The sequence below is a fragment of the Microtus pennsylvanicus genome, chromosome 11 (genome assembly GCF_037038515.1).
Source record: "Microtus pennsylvanicus isolate mMicPen1 chromosome 11, mMicPen1.hap1, whole genome shotgun sequence".
NCBI lineage: Eukaryota > Metazoa > Chordata > Mammalia > Rodentia > Cricetidae > Microtus > Microtus pennsylvanicus.
The window spans coordinates 17,095,642-17,115,625 of NC_134589.1; the positions used below are offsets into that span (position 1 = coordinate 17,095,642).

Consider the following 19,984-nt stretch of genomic DNA (forward strand, 5'->3'; position numbering starts at 1 on the left):
TGTTAGAATTAAGTAAACTTAAAACAAAAAAAAACCTCACAAGTATGAAGATGAATGTCAGATCTATCATTAAATAAAAATACAAATCACTTTAGACATTATTGCATAGTAACTGCATAATCAGAATGGTTTAAGGGGTGTTTGTGTGTTTGTTTGTTTGTTCAGGTTTTGTTCCTGTTTGAGGACTGGGTCTCATTAGCCCAGGCTGGCATCAAACTCCCTTTGTAGCTCAGGATAATCTTGAGCTTCTGATACTCAATCACCATGCATGGTTTCTGTAATGTTGGGGATCAACCCCAGGCTCACGTGCATGCTAGGGAAACACTCCTCTGAGCTGTACCTCCAGACACCAATTTTCAGTGCTAAAAATCAGTAAATAACAGGATGAGTCAACAATATTCTACTTTGCTATGTGATTCCTACCTAAGAAATGCCAACTTCATCATACTGACAGTATCACCACTGAAAGTGTATAGAAAGAAAAATCTTATGAGAATGGTCTATTTAATTCAAAAAGTTAAAATTCCTTGGTGGTTTATTTCATATTAGCAAAAGCATACGTAGAAAACCTTCCATCCTTATTGATAATTGAGATAGTATTTTGTGGGAACATGTAGTTTGGTCCATGGTAAATTCATTTAGTTTAATCTTCTTTAAATATAAATATAATTACTTAAAAATAATTGTCCTACATCTCTTTTATAATGGCTTAAAATCTATACTTTATTCATTTGGACAGTCCTTCACTAAATTTAAATTGTTAGACTTGTGCTATAAGGAAAGCATTCCTTTTTTCCCTTGGGGGGGGGAGTTGAGGGACAGTCTTACTATGGAGCCCTGACTGTCCTGGAACTCGCTCTGTAGACCAGGCCGGCCTTAAACTCACAGAGGTCCACCTGCCTCTGCCTCCCAAGTGCTGTGATTAAAGGTGTGTGCCATTATGTCTGGCCATGAAATCATTCTTAAGATAAATTCTTCCAAAATATACAGGTTTCCATGCCGACCCCCTCTATGCTGGGATTCTGTCTAGCTTGAGCTTGCGACAGGTCTTCTGTAAGCTGTCTCAACTGCTGTTCGTTCATACATGCTACTGCTCTGTGTGTCCAGAAAACACTGATTCTTTGTGGTCATAAACCACGTCTGGCTCTTGTATTCTTTCTGTCCCCTATCCTTGAGCCTTGGGAAGAGGGGATATGATAAAGTTGCCCCATTTAGGGCTGAGCATTCCACAGTCTCTTATTCTCTGCACTTCTCCTAGCTAAGGGACTACTGCCTATTGATAGAAGCTGGAAAGGGGAGACTCAATTTTCTTTGAGTTGGCTGAGCATGTTCCAGTACAAGGCCACACACCCAAGAGTATATGGCAGTGTCAGCTACATTTGGTGAGTATTTTTAAAAGTGAGCATAACCTTGGGTATGCAGGGAAGAGAAAGGGGAAATCTGGGAGGAATAGGAGGAGGGACAAATGTGATCCAAATACATTGTATGAAATGCTCAATGAACTAATAAAACTGAGAAAAAATAAATTAATAAAAAATCAAGCAAACATAGGTATGTGTGCATACAGATATATGCACAGTTTTTAAAGAGGTTGCTAGAGCAGGTGGCAATCAACATAGAGAACAACTGGCCAAGGTGTGGAGAATAAGAGACTACAGAAGGCTCAGCCCTAAATGTATATAGCACATGCCCTCCTCCCCAGGCTCAGGGATCATTGTGGGAGAAGGAACAGAAAGAATCTAAGAACCAGAGGCAATGGACGACTACAAGAAACGGTGTCTTCTGGACACAACTGGGCAGCTGCACTATGAACTCACAGCAGTTGCAGCAGCATGTATAAAGACTGCATGAGCGCAAGCCAGGCCAAATCCCCAGCATGGAGATAGAAGCTGGGCACACAATCCCAGCCCTAGCCATGGAGCTATTGACAAAACGTTATCTGCTAGGGGATGGAGACACAGTTTTCTCTAAGAGTATAGTTCCTAGTGAGAAGGCCATGCTCCAGTGGAGTGCCACACATCCAAAAATATTTGGCCAACATAAATTCGTCTTAAAGGTTTTTTTCTTTCTTTAAAAAAAATGCTTCTGGCCGGGCGGTGGTGGCGCACGCCTTTAATCCTAGCACTTGGGAGGCAGAGGCAGGCAGATCTCTGTGAGTTCGAGGTCAGCCTGGTCTACAAGAGCTAGTTCCAGGACAGGAACCAAAAGCTACGGAGAAATCCTGTCTCGAAAAAATTCACAAAAAAAAAAATGCTTCTTTATTTACACAGAATTTAGTAGTGGAAATATATTACTGCTGTTCCAAAACATAGATCATATCGTTTTTGTTTTTGGACATGTGTTTCACTGCCTTTTGCTCATATTTTAGTCAGAACAGGAAAAAAAGGGGGCGAGAGGGGAAAGCGGTGGTGGTGCACACCTTTAATCCCAATGCTTGGGAGGCAGAAGCAGGCGAATTTCTGTGAGTTCGAGGCCAGCCAGATCTACAGAGCAAGTTCCAGGACAGGCTCCAGAGCCAGACAGAGAAACCCTGTCTTGAAAAGCCAAAAAAAAGAAAAAGAAAAAGAAAGAAGGAAGGATGGAAGGAAAGAAGGAAAAGGGAAAAGAAAGAGAGAGAGACAGACAGACAGACAGACAGACAGACAGACAGACAGAAAGAAAGAAAGAAAGAAAGAAAGAAAGAAAGAAAGAAAGAAAAAAGAAAAAAAAGAGGAGAAGGAGGAGGAGGAAGAAGAACACAAAGTTCATGGAGTAGATCTGGGAAGACTTGGGGGTGGATGGTAAATATAATCAAACACATTGTATGAAACCCTCAAAGAGCTAATAAAAATTTAGATTTTTAAGTAAGAGAGGTATCATAAATCATTTGAAGAAAAAGTAAGATCTGGAAAAATAAATAGGTTTTCTCAAATGTAACATTCAGATAAAGTATTTTATTTCATATTTTAATCTTGTTTTAAAAGCTATTTGTATAAACAAAATAATTCCAAGCAAAAAACAACAAAAAAATGAAAACAACAATGGATCATGGTGACCATTGCATAACTTTATAAACTTACTTAAAAATAAGTGAGTGGCTCAATATTATATGTATAAATTATAACCTAATAACTGCCTCATAAAATGTCCTTGAACAAAAGTAAAGTATATTAATATTTCATTCAAACAGGTTCTTTATGAATAATTGAAAATTAATTCTTAACCAATGAGGCCAATCACCTGTTTGCTACCCTTGCTATCGCTTGTATTGCTGACCTCTAGGTAGCACGACAAGCCTATGAGACATCAAGTTACCGAGTAGACACGGAGTTCTACAAGCTGGCTGTTGACTTGCCTAAGAGCCACAGCAGTAGTGAATGTGGCAGTGAGTGTTCATCTCAAAGCAAAAGTTCAGCTCTTCTTGTTTTGGCTTAGTTTTGTTTCATTTTAAGCTCTGTTTTGTTTGTGTTGGAGACAAGCTATGTAGCTCAGCCTTGAATTCCCCATTCTTTGTTTCAGCTTTCCAAGTGTGGGGATTAGAGAGGTATGCTCCACCATGCCACACAGAAGCGAGTTCACAGTGCTCTATTGAACCTTCTTTTCCACCTAATTGCTCTGCCTCCAAGTCATTCTGAATCAAATTTTCTACCTACCATCATATTCAGAAAAATTGTGCTCCTTGGAGACTGCCACGATAAAGTCATCTAAATTCACCAACCCACTTTCTGTAAGATAAAGAATTTAAATTACACATTCCGATAGATTTTACATTAAAAGTATGTTTTCATTTTCATTATATTAAGAGAAAAAACTTACTTGATCCTTAATTTCACCACCCTATTTTGCCCTCATACACTCTCCTAAAATGAGTCTTACTGATTTCGGTCAGTTCATATCTTTGTTTCTCTTTTTTTAATTTATGAGATTAGGCTTAGCTTGGAGAATCCTGCTGAAGAGAGAAAAAATTGTCCAAGCCAGAGGGATCATCACAAAAATCCAAAGAAACAACTAACATGGGCTCGTAGGCGCTCACAGAGTCTGAACCAACAACCAGGGAGCCCACATGGGACTGACTTAGGCACTCTGCATTTTGGGGAGAGTTATGCATCTTGGTCTGCTTGTGGGACTTCTAACAATGGGAGCAGGTGCTGTCCCTAATGCTTTGGCTGGCTTTGGGGAACCTATTCCTCATACTGGGTTGCCTTGTCCAACCTTCATACCACGGGAGGTGCTTAGTCTTACTGCAACTTGATATGCTATGCTTTGTTGATAACCATGGGAGGCCTGCCCCTTGCCCCTTTCTAAACAGAAACATAGGAGGAGTGGAAGGAGGGGGGAAGCAGAGGGGAGGTAGGAGGAAAAAAAATGGGAGGAGAGGAGGGAAGGGAAACTGTGGTCCGATGTAAAATAAATAAATTAAATTAATTTAAAAAAGAAAAAAACTCTCTGATACAAAAGCCCTCTCAAACTTAAGGGTTCAACTGCTACCTTAATTACTAGCTCCAAATCCCTCCTATGAATAGAACCGTCAGTTACTTCTTAAATCCAAGCTACTTGGTTGGAAATTTTTTTTTTTTTTTGGTTTTGGTTTTTCGAGACAGGGTTTCTCTGTGGTTTTGGAGCCTGTCCTGGAACTAGCTCTTGTAGACCAGGCTGGTCTCGAACTCACAGAGATCCACCTGCCTCTGCCTCCCGAGTGCTGGGATTAAAGGCGTGCGCCACCACCACCCGGCTTGATTGGAAATTTTTATAGGCCCTGTTTTACTCCCTGGTCTCTACAGCTAGAAGACAGCACAGACAGCAATGTGGAGCCTTGCCAAAGCAATGCCAGTTTTCCAAAGCAATCCAGTAACTTGGACTCACAAGGTTGTTTTTTTTTTTAATTTTACCTTTTTCCACTTTTATACTTCTTTGTTTTTTCCTGTCTGTGTGGAATGTGTATATATATGGTGTGGTGGTAGTGGTGGTGGTGACGGTGGTGGTGGTGGTGACGGTGGTGATGGTGGTGGTGGTGATGGAGGTGGTGGTGCTGGAGGTGGTGGTGGTGGAGGTGGTGGTGGTGATGGTGGTGGTGGTGATGGAGGTGGTGGTGATGGAGGTGGTGGTGGTGGAGATGGTGGTGGTGGTGATGGTGGTGGTGATGGTGGTGGTGATGGTGGTGGTGGTGGTAGTGGTGGTGGTGGTGGTGGTGGTGATGGTGGTGGTGGTGGTGGTGGTGATGGTGGTGGTGGTGGTGGTGGTGATGGTGGTGGTGGTGGTGGTGGTGGTGGTGGTGGTGGTGGTGGTGGTGGTGGTGGTGGCTATGGCGACAGTGGTGGTGAAGGTGGCGGAGGCAGTGGCACGATGTGTGTGTGGGTGTGTGAGAGAGAGACAGACCACACACTACCATGCCTGATCAGCTTTGATGGGCTAGAGAGATTCTCTGATCCTCAGAGTTGAGCAGCAAGAGCTTTATCCACAGAGCCATTCCCTCAGTCCTGTATCTGTTCTTTCTTACTCTTTAGAACGGCTCATTCTGTTCCATTCCTCAGTAAGAGGAATACCCCCCACCATTTTAACCCCACAAAAGTATTACCTTTCTCAAAAGTTTAAAGTTAGCAAGTTCTCACCGTTATTAATGATTTCTGGCACAATCTTCTGGAAGACTTTATCTGATAAGGTAATCCCTATCACAGGTAAAATGGACTGAAGCTCGTCTGGAGAAATGTAACGTTTCTGGAGCTTACTGATAGCCCCATGGGCGGTTTCTAAATACACAAAATGTAAGATGGTTATATGTAGCTAAAGCAATAGTGGCTCCCAAAATCCCTTTGTTGTCTTTTAATATGTTCTGAAACAGTATGTCACTATGCATCTTAAACTAGATTCTCACCCTCTGCATAGCGAACCTGGCCTTGAACTCATGGGGTTACAGATACGAACCATCATGCTGGTACCTAAAGTAATGGAGGCAGTCACACAAAATAGAGTCCCTGTTACTCTATTTTTAGGGAAGTTATTTACGCCGAAGAATGATCTCATTCTTCCTTACATACACAACATGATATGGAAGTGGTGAGTGACATCATTTGATTTAGTAATGCCCAGGTGGGTAGATGTCATTGCTTTGAAGGCCTCTTCTACCTGTGGACTAACTGTTTAAACTCTGTCACTCTGTAAACCCAGGACTTCCTTACCTAACACCCAGTAACAGCAGCCTAGTAGAAGAGGAACCAGATTGAATACCCGTCATCTTCCTTCATGGGTCATATTCTTTCCTCAACTGAGTTATTTGAGCTACATGTTAGTGTAGGAATCATTTCTTTTTCAGTAATCCCTTATTTTAAGTACTGCACTAAATGATCATGTGTTTTTGTAAAGTTTCTTTAAAGAGAGCAGGCATGATAGAGTAACTTTAGCAGACTCTAAGAAGCACATAACTGAGTTCCAGCCAAAGTACTTCCATGATGGGAGTAGAACAAAAAGACAGAAATCATTAATTATCTTTTATGAGGGCCACACAGCCTTAGATACCTAAGAAGTACAGTATTCATTATTCTATTTCTAATATTTTCCATCCACACGAACTAATACCTGACATACTGGGAATATCTTCACATATTTGAACTGTGGGACTCTAAAATTTCACAGATTTCCTACATATTCAAATAAATTACCAAAAAAATTACCAAAGAAAAATACACCTTCTATTCTCTCTTTCTCCCCTCTCTCCACCCTCCCCCCGTGTGTGTGTGTATGCAAGTGTGCAGGTTGTGGGACTGGATATGGACATGTGTGCGTGTGAAGGTGGAGGTCAAAGGTCAGCCTTGGGAGATATTTTTCAAGTGACATCTGCCAAGTTTCTTGAGACAGGGTTTTTCACTTGCATGGAGATCTCAGTTTAGGCTAAGCTGGCTAGCCAGCAAGCTCCAAAGATTCACCTATCTCCACCCTTTCCCAGGAATTATCACCAAAATCACAGAATCCTATCCACTGGTCTGTGTATCAGTAGCGGTGGTGACAGAAGCTAACAACTAAAAGGTTAACTATATTCAGGGGAAAAGTGTAAGTGTTCAGTGATTGGCCCACGCAGCCCATGTCTGCAAAGACTGAAGCACTCCAGAACCTACGTCCTAACTAGGACATGGGACACTGACCTAAGGCCCTAACTGTAGCTTTTTCCGTAGATGCAACTGGTTTTAGGGTGCTGGGCTGCTCTTTCACAGCTAGCCTCTCAAGTTTTGAGATGGTAGAAATATCGCTTTTATCTGGTAACTTTTCGAGGCTTGTACTACTCCTAGGGATAGATGGTTTAGACTTTGAATCTTCCGTATTTAACTTTTCAAGGCTTGTAGTACTCCTTGGGATAGATGGTTTAGACTTTGAATCTTGAATCTTTAACTTTTCAAGGCTTGTAGTACTCCTTGGGATAGATGGTTTAGACTTTGAATCTTGAATCTTTAACTTTTCAAGGCTTGTAGTACTCCTTGGGATAGATGGTTTAGACTTTGAATCTTGAATCTTTAACTTTTCAAGGCTTGTAGTACTCCTTGGGATAGATGGTTTAGACTTTGAATCTTGAGTATTTAACTTTTCAAGGCTTGTAGTACTCCTTGGGATAGATGGTTTAGACTTTGAATCTTGAGTATTTAACTTTTCAAGGCTTGTAGTACTCCTTGGGATAGATGGTTTAGACTTTGAACCTTGAGTATTTAACTTTTCAAGGCTTGTAGTACTCCTTGGGATAGATGGTTTAGACTTTGAACCTTGAGTATTTAACTTTTCAAGGCTTATAGTACTCCTTGGGATAGATGATTTAGACTTTGAATCTTGAGTATTTAACTTTTCAAGGCTTGTAGTACTCATTGGGATAGATGGTTTAGACTTTGAATCTTGAGTATTTAACTTTTCAAGGCTTGTAGTACTCCTTGGGATAGATGGTTTAGACTTTGAATCTTCCGTATTTAACTTTTCAAGGCTTGTAGTACTCCTTGGGATAGATGGTTTAGACTTTGAATCTTGAGTATTTAACTTTTCAAGGCTTGTAGTACTCCTTGGGATAGATGGTTTAGACTTTGAATCTTGAGTATTTAACTTTTCAAGGCTTGTAGTACTCCTTGGGATAGATGGTATAGACTTTGAATCTTGAGTATTTAACTTTTCAAGGCTTGTAGTACTCCTTGGGATAGATGGTTTAGACTTTGAATCTTGAGTATTTAACTTTTCAAGGCTTGTAGTACTCCTTGGGATAGATGGTTTAGACTTTGAATCTTGAGTATTTAACTTTTCAAGGCTTGTAGTACTCCTTGGGATAGATGGTTTAGACTTTGAATCTTGAATCTTTGGGTATGGTTCCTGAAATCCCACTTGATTACTGTCAACCCGACTTGAGAGTCTTCTTATTTGTAAGGAAGTTTTTGATTGTTTAACTTCGGGCTCGTCGTGTTTCTCCATGGTTTTACTGCGAGGTTGAAGGGGAGGTTCATTTTTTGATGTGATAGGTTCAGACAGTCTGGAAATTGAACTCCCTTTCTTCCTGGGTTGTTGATGGTGTCCTGGTATACTTGATAATCTTTTAATTGAAGTGGCTTCATCCATAATTGCTAAGTAAGAGAAATACATTATTCTATTTATTGATTTCATTTATTCGTATGATTCGTTCAAAAATTCAAACAAAACAACTAAGTTCTCATAAAGGCCAATCTAGAAATTATGGATTGCTTAAATATACAAAACAAAGTTTAAGGAAGCTGGAATGGCCAGTGAATAAATGATCAAACTATTAACCAGTACAATCTTACAGATTATTATATTTAAAGACTTTCACTCAAATCTATTTAAAATTAAATAAAATACTCTGCTGGGATGCATTGTTCTCAACCTCCAAATTTAGAAAGATAACAGGCTAGTAAGGCAATACAATTAAAAATACCCTCATTGTAAGTGTGCAGAACTACAGTAAGTTGCAGAAGGGGAGCATTTGTTAATAAAGCTAAGATCTAAGTAATTATTCTCATGAATACTCTCATTGGCTGCAGGCAGAAATAATCTGATACAAAAGACACAAATCTAGAAACTGAAACATCTGAAGTTACAATTTCATTTATAAAAATCCATGTGATGGTGCTGAAGGAGACTTTGGGTATGAAAACACACTGTAAAGTATTTACACAACTCTACTTGTGGTATATTTGTACAGTGTGTGAAGATGTGTCACTGAGATTGGTTTAGTAAAGAGCTGAATGGTCAGTAGTAAGGCAGGAGAGAATAGGCGGAACTTCAGGGGAGAGAGAGGAATTTAGGGTTAGAATCTAGGTGCACAAGAAATGCCAGGGAGATGCTGAGGAAGTCAGACATACAAAATGGAGGAGAGGCATAGAACCACACGGCAGAACATAGATTAACAGAAACAGGTTAATTTGAGTTATAAGAGCTAGTTGAGAAAAAGCCTAAACTAAAGGCCAAGCTTTCATAATTATTAAAAAGTTTCTACGTCAGCCAGGTGCTGGTGGTGCACACCTTTAATCCCAGCACTCTGGAGGCAGAGGCAGGTGGATCTATGTGAGTTCGAGGCCAGCCTGGTCTACAAGAGCTAGTTCCAGGACAGGGTCCAAAGCTACAGAGAAACCCTGTCTCGACAAAAAACAAAAAGTTTCTATGTCATTATTGAGGAGCTGGCGGTCCCAAGGAAAGTCTAACAAAAAAGACTTGCTATATTTGGTGCCCAACATGGGCACATAAATTCACATAGGGCCTGAGAAAGTTGAAAAAAGAAAGTTCTGAACATGGAGCCAGACACAGCTTCCTAGTAACCATAGTCTATCATGTTGTTCCAGTGCTTATGGTGTACAGAGGCATGACTCCTATCAGAGGCCTTTCTATGCAGCTGAGCATGTAAATGGTGCACTACTAGGAAGAAAAAAAGACTAAACAGAAATGCCTGCGGTAGCATGAACCCAAAAACTTCCCAGAGCTGCAGCAGATAAATACAACTCCAGGCCAGGGCCCACAGGCATGAGGCTTAGCTCTCATCTACATGAAGGTAACAGAGCCAGCCACCAACACCATGTGCTAAGAAGATCCACATGGCAGTAACCTGACTGTCACCTAATCATATAAGGTTTGGCTCAATGGTCAGAGAAGTGCTGTAGACATGCAAAAGAAAAAAAGTCCAGGCTGAGAAAACCTCTGAATAGGAACAGTATGCCTAAAAATATATTTAGATACTGGAGAAAGAAAACAAAATGGGTATAGTCATAAAAAATAGTTTTAAAATAATAAAGTCTTTAAAGAAATAGTATAGTAATATATAAAAAGAAAAAACCATGTAAGGATGAAAAATAAATACATAGGGATCCTGTATAGTGCTTAGTTGACTTTGAATTTTTTGATGTTGATGAGCAAAGGAAAAACTGAGAGACACTGGAAGGCAGAAAAAAATGCTAAATTAAACCAGCCTACATATTTTAAAGATGTCTTAACTTCAGAGTGGAAGTCAAGAAATGTGTTGCATTGAGGAAGAGATTATACCTTTCCATAGCAAACAAAAAGCTATGGATTCTTTCTAAATTAATAAAGGCCAGATTTGATTGAGGTAGACCTCTTGAAAATCTTGGCTGAAGACATGAAGGAAGAAACCAAGAAAAACTACAAGACAGATGACGTATAAGCTTGTCCCTCTACATGGAAACAACTCTGAGACTAGAAGAGACATGGTAGAGCTTGTTGGCTACAGAGTACTCATGATAGTTTGGTTATACAGTCCAAACAGACTTATAAAGTTGATAGATACCTTTTACCTGCTCAAATAACGAACAAAAAACATCTTTAACTGATTTGTGCACACCGCACATCTATACTTGTATTAATACAGATATGTATATTACCTTTAAAAGTTTGTGTATTTTCAGAAAAAAAGGGACCAGACACCAATGAAGACAAGTAGCCCAGGTGATTCATCCTCTCAGAATGCCTCTGTTGCAGTTTCCTCAAAATTCTGTTTCCAGAACAACTTCAAAGCTGCTAACTAAAATGATTCAGCCTCACAGACTACTCCAGCCAGGACTTCAGATAAGCTCTACACTTTCCTATCACACATAGACTGAACAACAGCTAGCTCTCCCAGGACTTGACCATTATCCAAATTTTCTCAGTGACCCCTAAAGATTTTTAGCCGTCACCTCCAGACATCAAGAAGCAATATAGAAAACACGATACCAACATTCTCAAGAGATAGGGTAGGTGGTTTTTGTTTGTTCAGTGGGTTATGGATGCTTATCATCATATGGAGGGGTAGTTTCAAGCTGTTACTGATCAAAGCCAGAGAAAACAATCCAAACAAAGGAGATTAGATTCAGGGATCTCTTTCTGAAAATAAAAAAGGGGAATATTGGAATAATGGGATAAAAAGGCAGATTATTGAATCTACTTTTAGATTAAAAAGCAATTACTAGTCTCAAATATTTCGCATTATTATGAATTTTTGTATATTGATACATTTTAAAGGTTATTTTGTTATAATATACTATATATGTGTGTATGTGTGTGTTTCTATTCTTGTTTAAGGTATTATATATATGCAGTTCATTTTAAAATGTACTGTAAAGTTCTTCACGGTCAACATGAAAAAATGGTAGCCTACAGCATAGGAAAAGCTCTTCACCAACCCCACATCAGACAGATGTCTCATCTCCAAAATATACAAAGAACTCAAGAAATTGATCATTAAAGGAACAAATAATCCAATGGGGTACAGACCTAAACAGAGAACTCTCAACAGAGGAATCTAAAATGGCTGAAAGACACTTAAGGAAATGCTCAACACCCTTAGTCGTCAGAGAAATGCAAATCTAAACAACTCTGAGATTCCATCTTACACCTGTAAGAATGGCCAAGATAAAAAACACTGATGACAACTTATGCTGGAGAGGTTGTGGGGAAAAGGGAACACTTCTGCATTGCTGGTGGGAATGCACACAGTCCCTAAGATACAGGGGAAGCTGGAATGCACACAGTCCATGAGATACAAATCACCTGTAAGTAGTTTTCAGGAGTTTATTAACAATGCTGAATTATACTGGTGTATAAATATGCTATAAGCATGGATTTTGTGGGAAGAGTATGTATGCTGAGGACACAGCAGGAAGTTTACTCTCAAAAATTCTAAAAAATTTTTAAAGTTTGAAAGTTCCCAATACAAACAATGATAAATGTTTGAGGAGATGGGAATGTTGATTATCTTGAATCAAAAAGTATGCTCATTCCAAAAATTATCACACTTTCCACATGTGTATATATGTCAATTAATCAATTAACAAATTAATGTCAATAAAAAAATCAACATGTAATACGAAGTTATAAGGATAAATATCAATTATCACCTCTGGAAAACCTAAGGCAGGACTTCCTCTTTGTAATAAGCTAACCAAACTACAAAATTTTTTATAATTATTGGAATAATCTTGACCAAATTATATTTAAACAAATAAAAGAAAATTTAAAATGTGACATAAAGAGCAGCAAAAGAGCAAAAGGGATATACTTAATGGAGAACTATACCAAATAATCAGAAATGGTAAAGAATTTGTAAGGAACTAAAGTCAGGGAAATACTAGTGCTATATAATTGACATTAGGAAGGCAGGCTTAAAGAATGTTCTGTTTTGATCTTCCTGATTAGAAGGTTAGGGAAGGAGGTTCAATACTCATTCTAAGAGTTTAAAAAGTTGTGGGCTAGGAGTTAACTTGAATATTGCTTATAAACAAAACTTATAGCCACAAAGGTCCCTTACAGACATCTTCATACTGTTGCTGCAGATCATCCAAAGCAAATAAAATGTCCCCAATATCCACCGTGTGGTTACCTGTAATAGAAAGTAATTTAAAGTACTTCTATTTACTTTTGAACATACATATAGTTGTCAACTTGAATATAATATGAATATGACTCAGAAGAGTGTGCAGATGGAATCAGAGGAATTATGAGTTTTGAGCACTACCTGGAATTGTTCATTAATATCTAGGTACACAATGAAGTATAAAATTAAGACCATGGTTTTCCCTTTAATAAAAGAGTTTCTTTATCAAAGGAAACAGCCACATTTTAAGCGTCTTTGCTAGACGATCAAATTAACATTTTATAAATTTTTTTGGAGAATTTACTATAGATATCACTTCAAGTATTTACTCCTTTGTCTCAATTTCTCGATTGTGGACTTAAGAACAGAAAATGTGTATTTCGATTATTCTCCTCAATTCTTAGCAAAATATCTACCTCCTATCACTTAAAAAAGATTTTCCATAAACAAAATATACCGAAGGCTGTAGAGAACAGCACCAAGTCAGAGATGCTAGAAGAGCAGTACAGTGTTGGTCCTTCTACATAAGTCTACAGTCCCTCTACATACGCATCGTAAGTGGGCGATCCAAACCTTTTTTTCCTAAGGTCATTATTTCCCTTAACATTTCAGCAAAACAGTGGAGAGCCCCATACCACATACTATCAAAAACCAGTACCTACCCAAACGCTGAAGGTTCCTGAGCAGTTTTCACTGTCAGCGCTTGTACTCCGGATGGTTATGGCTTTGTTTTTGAGATAAGACCTCATGCTATAGCCCAAGCTGACTTGGAACTCACTGTGTACTCCATGCTGAGCTTACACCACAGCAACCCTCTTGCTTCTGTCTCCCACGTGCTGGGATCACAGGCATGTGCCACCACACCCAGCTCTCACAGAGTCTTGATCTCACATTAGTATCTGTAGACTATCATTTCTCCACCTCCAGGAGAGGCCTTTCTCTGTTAATCAACTTGTTTCAATTATTTGTAATTAAAGACAAAAGCACAAAAATCAATTATGCTACAGTTTGAAGTTGTGTGGATATTCTCTATCAGTTGCTAGATCCCTACCCCTCCCACTTTTCCATCAGTCTTCTTACAGTACTGAGCCACTGCTCTGTACCAAATTTTCTCATTCGGTGAAGTTAAACTTGCCTCTCTGCTCAGTTTAGGTACCTCCTGGTTGATTTTAACTCTCATCACCAAACACATCTATTAAGATGAGTTTCATGGGTCCAGGAGGTATGGAACTGGCAGAGTGTTTGTCTAACACCCCTGAGGCCCTGGGTTCAAAGCCCAATACCCACAACACAGAGAGTAAAGGTCAGTTAACTTATATTTATGTTATTTATAAAAGGTTATTATATTATACATATTATTTATAAAAAGATTATAAATATATGTTATTATAAAATAACCTTTTTCTATAATAATCATAATTATTAGAGAATACAATGTGATTATATAATAATTATAATATTTTGAATAATTCTTATTTAAATATTGTAGTTTAAAATTTACAATTTTTTATAAAATGTATAATTTAAATATTATAATTAAATAAATGTAATAATTATATTAATTATAATTCTTTTTTTTTTTTGCTTTTTAGAGACAGGGTTTCTCTGTGGCTTTGGAGCCTGTCCTAGAACTAGCTCTGTAGACCAGGCTGGTCTCGAACTCACAGAGATCCGCCTGCCTCTGCCTCCCGAGTGCTGGGATTAAAGGCGTGCGCCACCATCGCCCGGCTTATTAATTATAATTCTATAATTTAACACCATGATCAAAGCAAGCTGGGGAGGAAGGGGTTTACTTGTTTACACTTCCACATCAGTGTTCATCATAGAAGGAAGTCAGGACAGAAACTCAAACATGGAGGGAACCTGGAAGAAGGAGCTGACGCAGAGGCCACGGAGGGGTGCTACTTACTGGCTTGCTCCTCATGGCTTGCTCAGCCTGCTTTTTCATAGAACCCAGGACCACCAGTCCTGGGGTAGCACCACCCACAATGAGCCAGGCCCATCCACATCAATTACTGAGAAAATGCCCTACAGGCTTCCCTACAGCCTGATCTTATTTTCTCAATTGATGTTCCCTCTTATGACTCTAGCTTGTGTCAAGTTGACATAAAATTAGCTAGCACAGCCTTAAACAGCACCTTAAAGTGTTCTTTATCCCAAGCGCTACTGTTGAACAATCCATGAGGAAGGTAATACAATCAGATCTATGCTTTGAACAAATCACTCTGCCTGTAGTGTAAAGGGATCAAAGCTGGTTTGGTGGACTTGGGAGGTTGAACTGTGATAGTCCAAAGAAAAGTTATGTCCTTTTGGATTAAAGTAGGGAAGTAGTTATCAGAAATATCTCAGAGTTTAAAATATGAAAACTTCACAATAATAGAGCTGTTGGGAATGACTTTGTTTTCTACCTCCACCCCTCTATTCCTAATGACAACCTCTGTGATAGATGTTTACAGCCAATTCCTACAACAATCCTTGGGAATCAGTTCCGTTGTTCAATCTACCTCCCCAAATCACATGGGAGACCTAGGGACCTAAAGACTTAGGCAAGAAACCATAAACCAAAACAGAAGGTTCCGCAATAGTTTCACATATAACCTGTTGTCCCTAGCAGGGCATACTCTGAAGACTATCAGATAATATGGCTTGAAACTTGTCTTTAAAAATCTCCACTTCCATGAACCTATCACACCTACCATGCAAGGGCTCATCATAAATAATAAGCTGCAGCTATGGGAGGCTGAAGCAGAAGGATTTCCACAGATTCAACGCCAGCGCAGGCTACAAAATGAGTTCTAGGAAGGTCTAAGATAGAGTGAAAGCCTGCTTCAAAGCCAAAAGGAGTTAACAGTTAAGAACACATATTACTCTTTCAAAAGACCAAAGTTCAGTTCCCAGAACAAACACAATGCTCACAGGTGTCTATAGCTTTAGTTCCAAGGAATATGATCCCTCTTCTGGCCTCTGTGGGAACCAGACATGCATGTGGTATATATACATATATGCAGGCAAAATAACACACTCGCATAAATTCTAAAAAACTAAACCAAACAAATAACAAACTTGCAGAACTATGCATAGCTTAGTTCTATCTTCCAAGATCCACAAAATCACCTCTAGAAATTGACAAAAGACAGTGAAGCCCACTTATAAGGATAGAATACCTGATTTTTTTCTGTCCTGTTTATACAACTGTTGTATCAACCTACATTGTCTCTCTCATTCCTCACCATCACTTCATCCAATTAACCCTACTGATCTTTAGGATTTAGTTCAGACATCACCTTCTCTGATAATCTCTCCCTGGTACTTCAATGGCAGCCTACAAACACCCCACTACAGGCATTTACCACACAGCATCACGACTTACACGGTTCTGTCCGCACTAGAACTGTATCTTAGCCACCTGTACTCCCCCCACCATTACTCCAGGCACAGTAGACTGACTAACTGGCTTGCTGAATGAACAAATCATTTAATCAATCACTAATTAATCTATTATTGTAGGCTATCTTTTGGTCAAATGTTAGCATAATATAGAACCTCTCATATATCCTTATAATATTTTAAATCAAGCTATGCTGTGTAGAGAATAACCAAAGAGGATAGGGAAGTTTAGCCAAAGCTACATAATAAAATTGAGAATTCAAGAATTCTCTGTCATTTCTGAAGTCAACGTTCTTTCTTCCCACTCTAAGAAATGACCCATCTATAAGGACAAGAAATGACCATTGAAGATGAGATTGGGCTGAATGTTTTCAGACTTTAACTTCTAATTTATTGTTATTGTATATGTGCATATACATACATATGCATATATGTATGCATGTGTGTCATATGTTTGTGGTCAAATCAAGTACTCATGATAACAAGGCAAGCACTTCACCAACTGAGCTATCTCACCACCCCAATGTTGAATTGTTTGTTTTTAAGCCACAGCCTCACTAGATGACTAACCATGCTTAGCCTGGAACTCACAGAAACCAGAATGGCCTCTGACTCATAGAGGTCAGCCTACCTCTGCCTCCCAAGGGCTGAGATTCAAAGTGTTATGACACCATGCCTGGCAGTGCTGAAGTTTTAAAAATCCATTTTATTCTCAACTTTTGGGAAATATACCAAAATAGAGTAATTTTAGAATTTTCTCAATTTTTCTACACTAATTTTTACTACCAATATCAGTCAGCAGTACCAGCAGCAAACGGGAAAATCGAGAAAGAAGACACAGGAGCTGAAATAGAACTGGTAAGCAGAGTTCAGATAACTCACTGTCCACATAAGAGTGACTTATCACATCCTTGAGCGTCTTGGGGTTTACTGGAATACCCATGCCATCCAAAAAAGCTGCCACTTCATCAGTGGCCACACGACCACCTTTCATCTTAGAAAAAATCTTCAAGACATCTTGAAATTCTGGAGGAACAAAAATGATTCAACTGTGAGAATTAACAGCTTTTCCTGGAGAACAGGAAAAAGTAACCCTAGACACATACGTTTCACGGTGACATTTCACACATTCAAAATATGTCAACCATACATAATCACCTGCATTGCCCTTCCTTTGTTCCCCTCCCCACCTGTTCACTCTTACCAACCCCCTCCCCCTTCTCCCTTCAGGTCTTTTGTCGCTACTGTTGAACCAATGAGTTTAATTACGGTTACAGGAGCACAGGCACCTTACCAGTGGCTACACCACCGAGGAAAATGGAGAGAGATCTCTTGGTTTCCAATAATATGCTCCATTGTTTTAGGTTCTATAAGATCTAGGTTTTCTGGTTCTCCCTTGTTACTCACTGGTAACTCATTTACCTTGACAAAACATTTATATTATGTATACATGTATTTGTGGGCATATATGTTAATAGTGGTATATAAAAATATTCTAACTGGGTGTAGTGGCAGTGTTTGTAATCCCAGTTCTTAGGAGGTAGAGAAAGGACAATCAAGAATTCACAGCCAGCCTCAGCTATATAGCAAACTCGAAGTCAGTCTGGGTAACATGAGATCCTGCCTCAAAAATAGAAAAAAAAGTATTCTAAAGTCAATATTAAATGTGTAATGAGCTAGGAGGGGCTAAAGTTATTTTAGAGGTCAGTGTGTAGACATATTTTATCTAAATTAACATATATACATTATTATATATGTTGTTTTAGAGGGAATAAAAGAAACTTGATTACTCTCAAAACATTTTAACTATAAGCATAAAATAAATAGAAGAAACCAATAGAGACTTAAATATAAGTGATGATTTAACAACTATGGAATCTATACAGAAAAGTTTATTCTTAGGAATCTATATGGAGAAGTTTATAGTCAGAAAACAGTCAGATGACAAGCAGATAAAGAAGCCCAGAGTTACGGGAATTTGAAGGAAAATCTAAACAGGAAGTAAAAAAATCAAAAGGGAAAAGCAAGTATCTTACCTATTGCCCATGTGAGTGCTGCCCATGTGACTGCTGCAAACGTGACTGCTGCCCATGTGAGTGCTGCCCATGTGAGTGCTGCCCATGTGACTGCTGCCCATGTGACTGCTGCCCATGTGAGTGCTGCCCATGTGACTGCTGCCCATGTGAGTGCTGCACACGTGAGTGCTGCCCACGTGACTGCTGCCCACGTGACTGCTGCCCATGTGAGTGCTGCCCACGTGACTGCTGCCCATGTGAGTGCTGCACACGTGACTGCTGCCGACGTGAGTGCTACATATGTGACTGATGCCCATGTGACTATTGCCCATGTGACTGCTGCACACGTGACTGCAGTGACTGCTGCCCACATGACTGCTGCCCACGTGACTGCTGCCCACGTGAGTGCTGCCCACGTGAGTGCTGCCCACGTGAGTGCTGCCCACGTGACTGCTGCACACGTGAGTGCTGTAAACGTGACTGCTGCCCACGTGACTGCTGCCCACGTGAGTGCTGCCCACGTGAGTGCTGCCCATGTGAGTGCTGCCCATGTGACTGCTGCCCATGTGACTGCTGCCCATGTGACTGCTGCACATGTGACTGCTGCCCATGTGACTGCTGCCCATGTGAGTGCTGCCCATGTGAGTGCTGCCCATGTGAGTGCTGCCCATGTGAGTGCTGCCCACGTGAGTGCTGCCCACGTGACTGCTGCCCATGTGACTGCTGCCCACGTGACTGCTGCCCACGTGAGTGCTGCCCACGTGACTGCTGCCCATGTGAGTGCTGCACACGTGACTGCTGCCCATGTGAGTGCTGCCCATGTGAGTGCTGCCCACGTGACTGCTGCCCACGTGACTGCTGCCCACGTGAGTGCTGCCCACGACTACTGCAGATGTGACTGCTGCCCATGTGACTGCTGCCCATGTGACTGCTGCCCATGTGACTGCTGCCCACGTGAGTGCTGCCCACGTGACTGCTGCCCACGTGACTGCTGCCCACGTGACTGCTGCCCACGTGAGTGCTGCCCACGTGACTGCTGCCCACGTGACTGCTGCCCACGTGACTGCTGCCCACGTGACTGCTGCCCACGTGACTGCTGCCCACGTGACTGCTGGCCATGTGAGTGCTGCACACGTGACTGCTGCCCACGTGACTGCTGCCCACGTGAGTGCTGCCCACGTGAGTGCTGCCCACGTGACTGCTGCCCACGTGAGTGCTGCCCACGTGAGTGCTGCCCACGTGAGTGCTGCCCACGTGAGTGCTGCCCATGTGACTGCTGCACACGTGACTCTTGCACACGTGATTGCTGCACACGTGACTGTTGCACATGTGAGTACTGCACACGTGACTGTTGCACATGTGAGTGTTGCACACCTGACTGCTACACACGTGACTGCTGCACACGTGACTGCTGCCCATGTGACTGCTGCACACGTGACTGATGCCCATGTGACTATTGCACATGTGACTGCTGCACACGTGACTGCTGCCCACGTGAGTGCTGCCCATGTGACTGCTGCCCACGTGAATGCTGCCCACGTGACTGCTGCCCACGTGACTGCTGCCCATGTGACTGAGTGCTGCCCACGTGAGTACTGCCCACGTGAGTGCTGCACATGTGAGTGCTGCCCATGTGACTGCTGCACATGTGACTGCTGCACATGTGACTGCTGCACATGTGACTGCTGCACATGTGACTGCTGCACACGTGAGTGCTGCCCACGTGACTGCTGCCCATGTGACTGCTGCCCATGTGACTGCTGCACAT

General features: G+C 40.7%; 1 protein-coding gene across 1 annotated transcript in view; it reads right to left on the reverse strand.

The window, feature by feature from the left end:
• Positions 1-19,984, reverse strand: part of Efcab3 (EF-hand calcium binding domain 3) — a 370,379-nt gene that overhangs the window by 332,592 nt on the left and 17,803 nt on the right. The window contains 6 exon segments of the mRNA XM_075941765.1: positions 3,633-3,704; positions 5,589-5,726; positions 7,116-7,621; positions 7,781-8,561; positions 12,749-12,820; positions 17,084-17,227. Of these exon segments, the coding sequence (XP_075797880.1) occupies positions 3,633-3,704; positions 5,589-5,726; positions 7,116-7,621; positions 7,781-8,561; positions 12,749-12,820; positions 17,084-17,227 (1,713 nt within the window).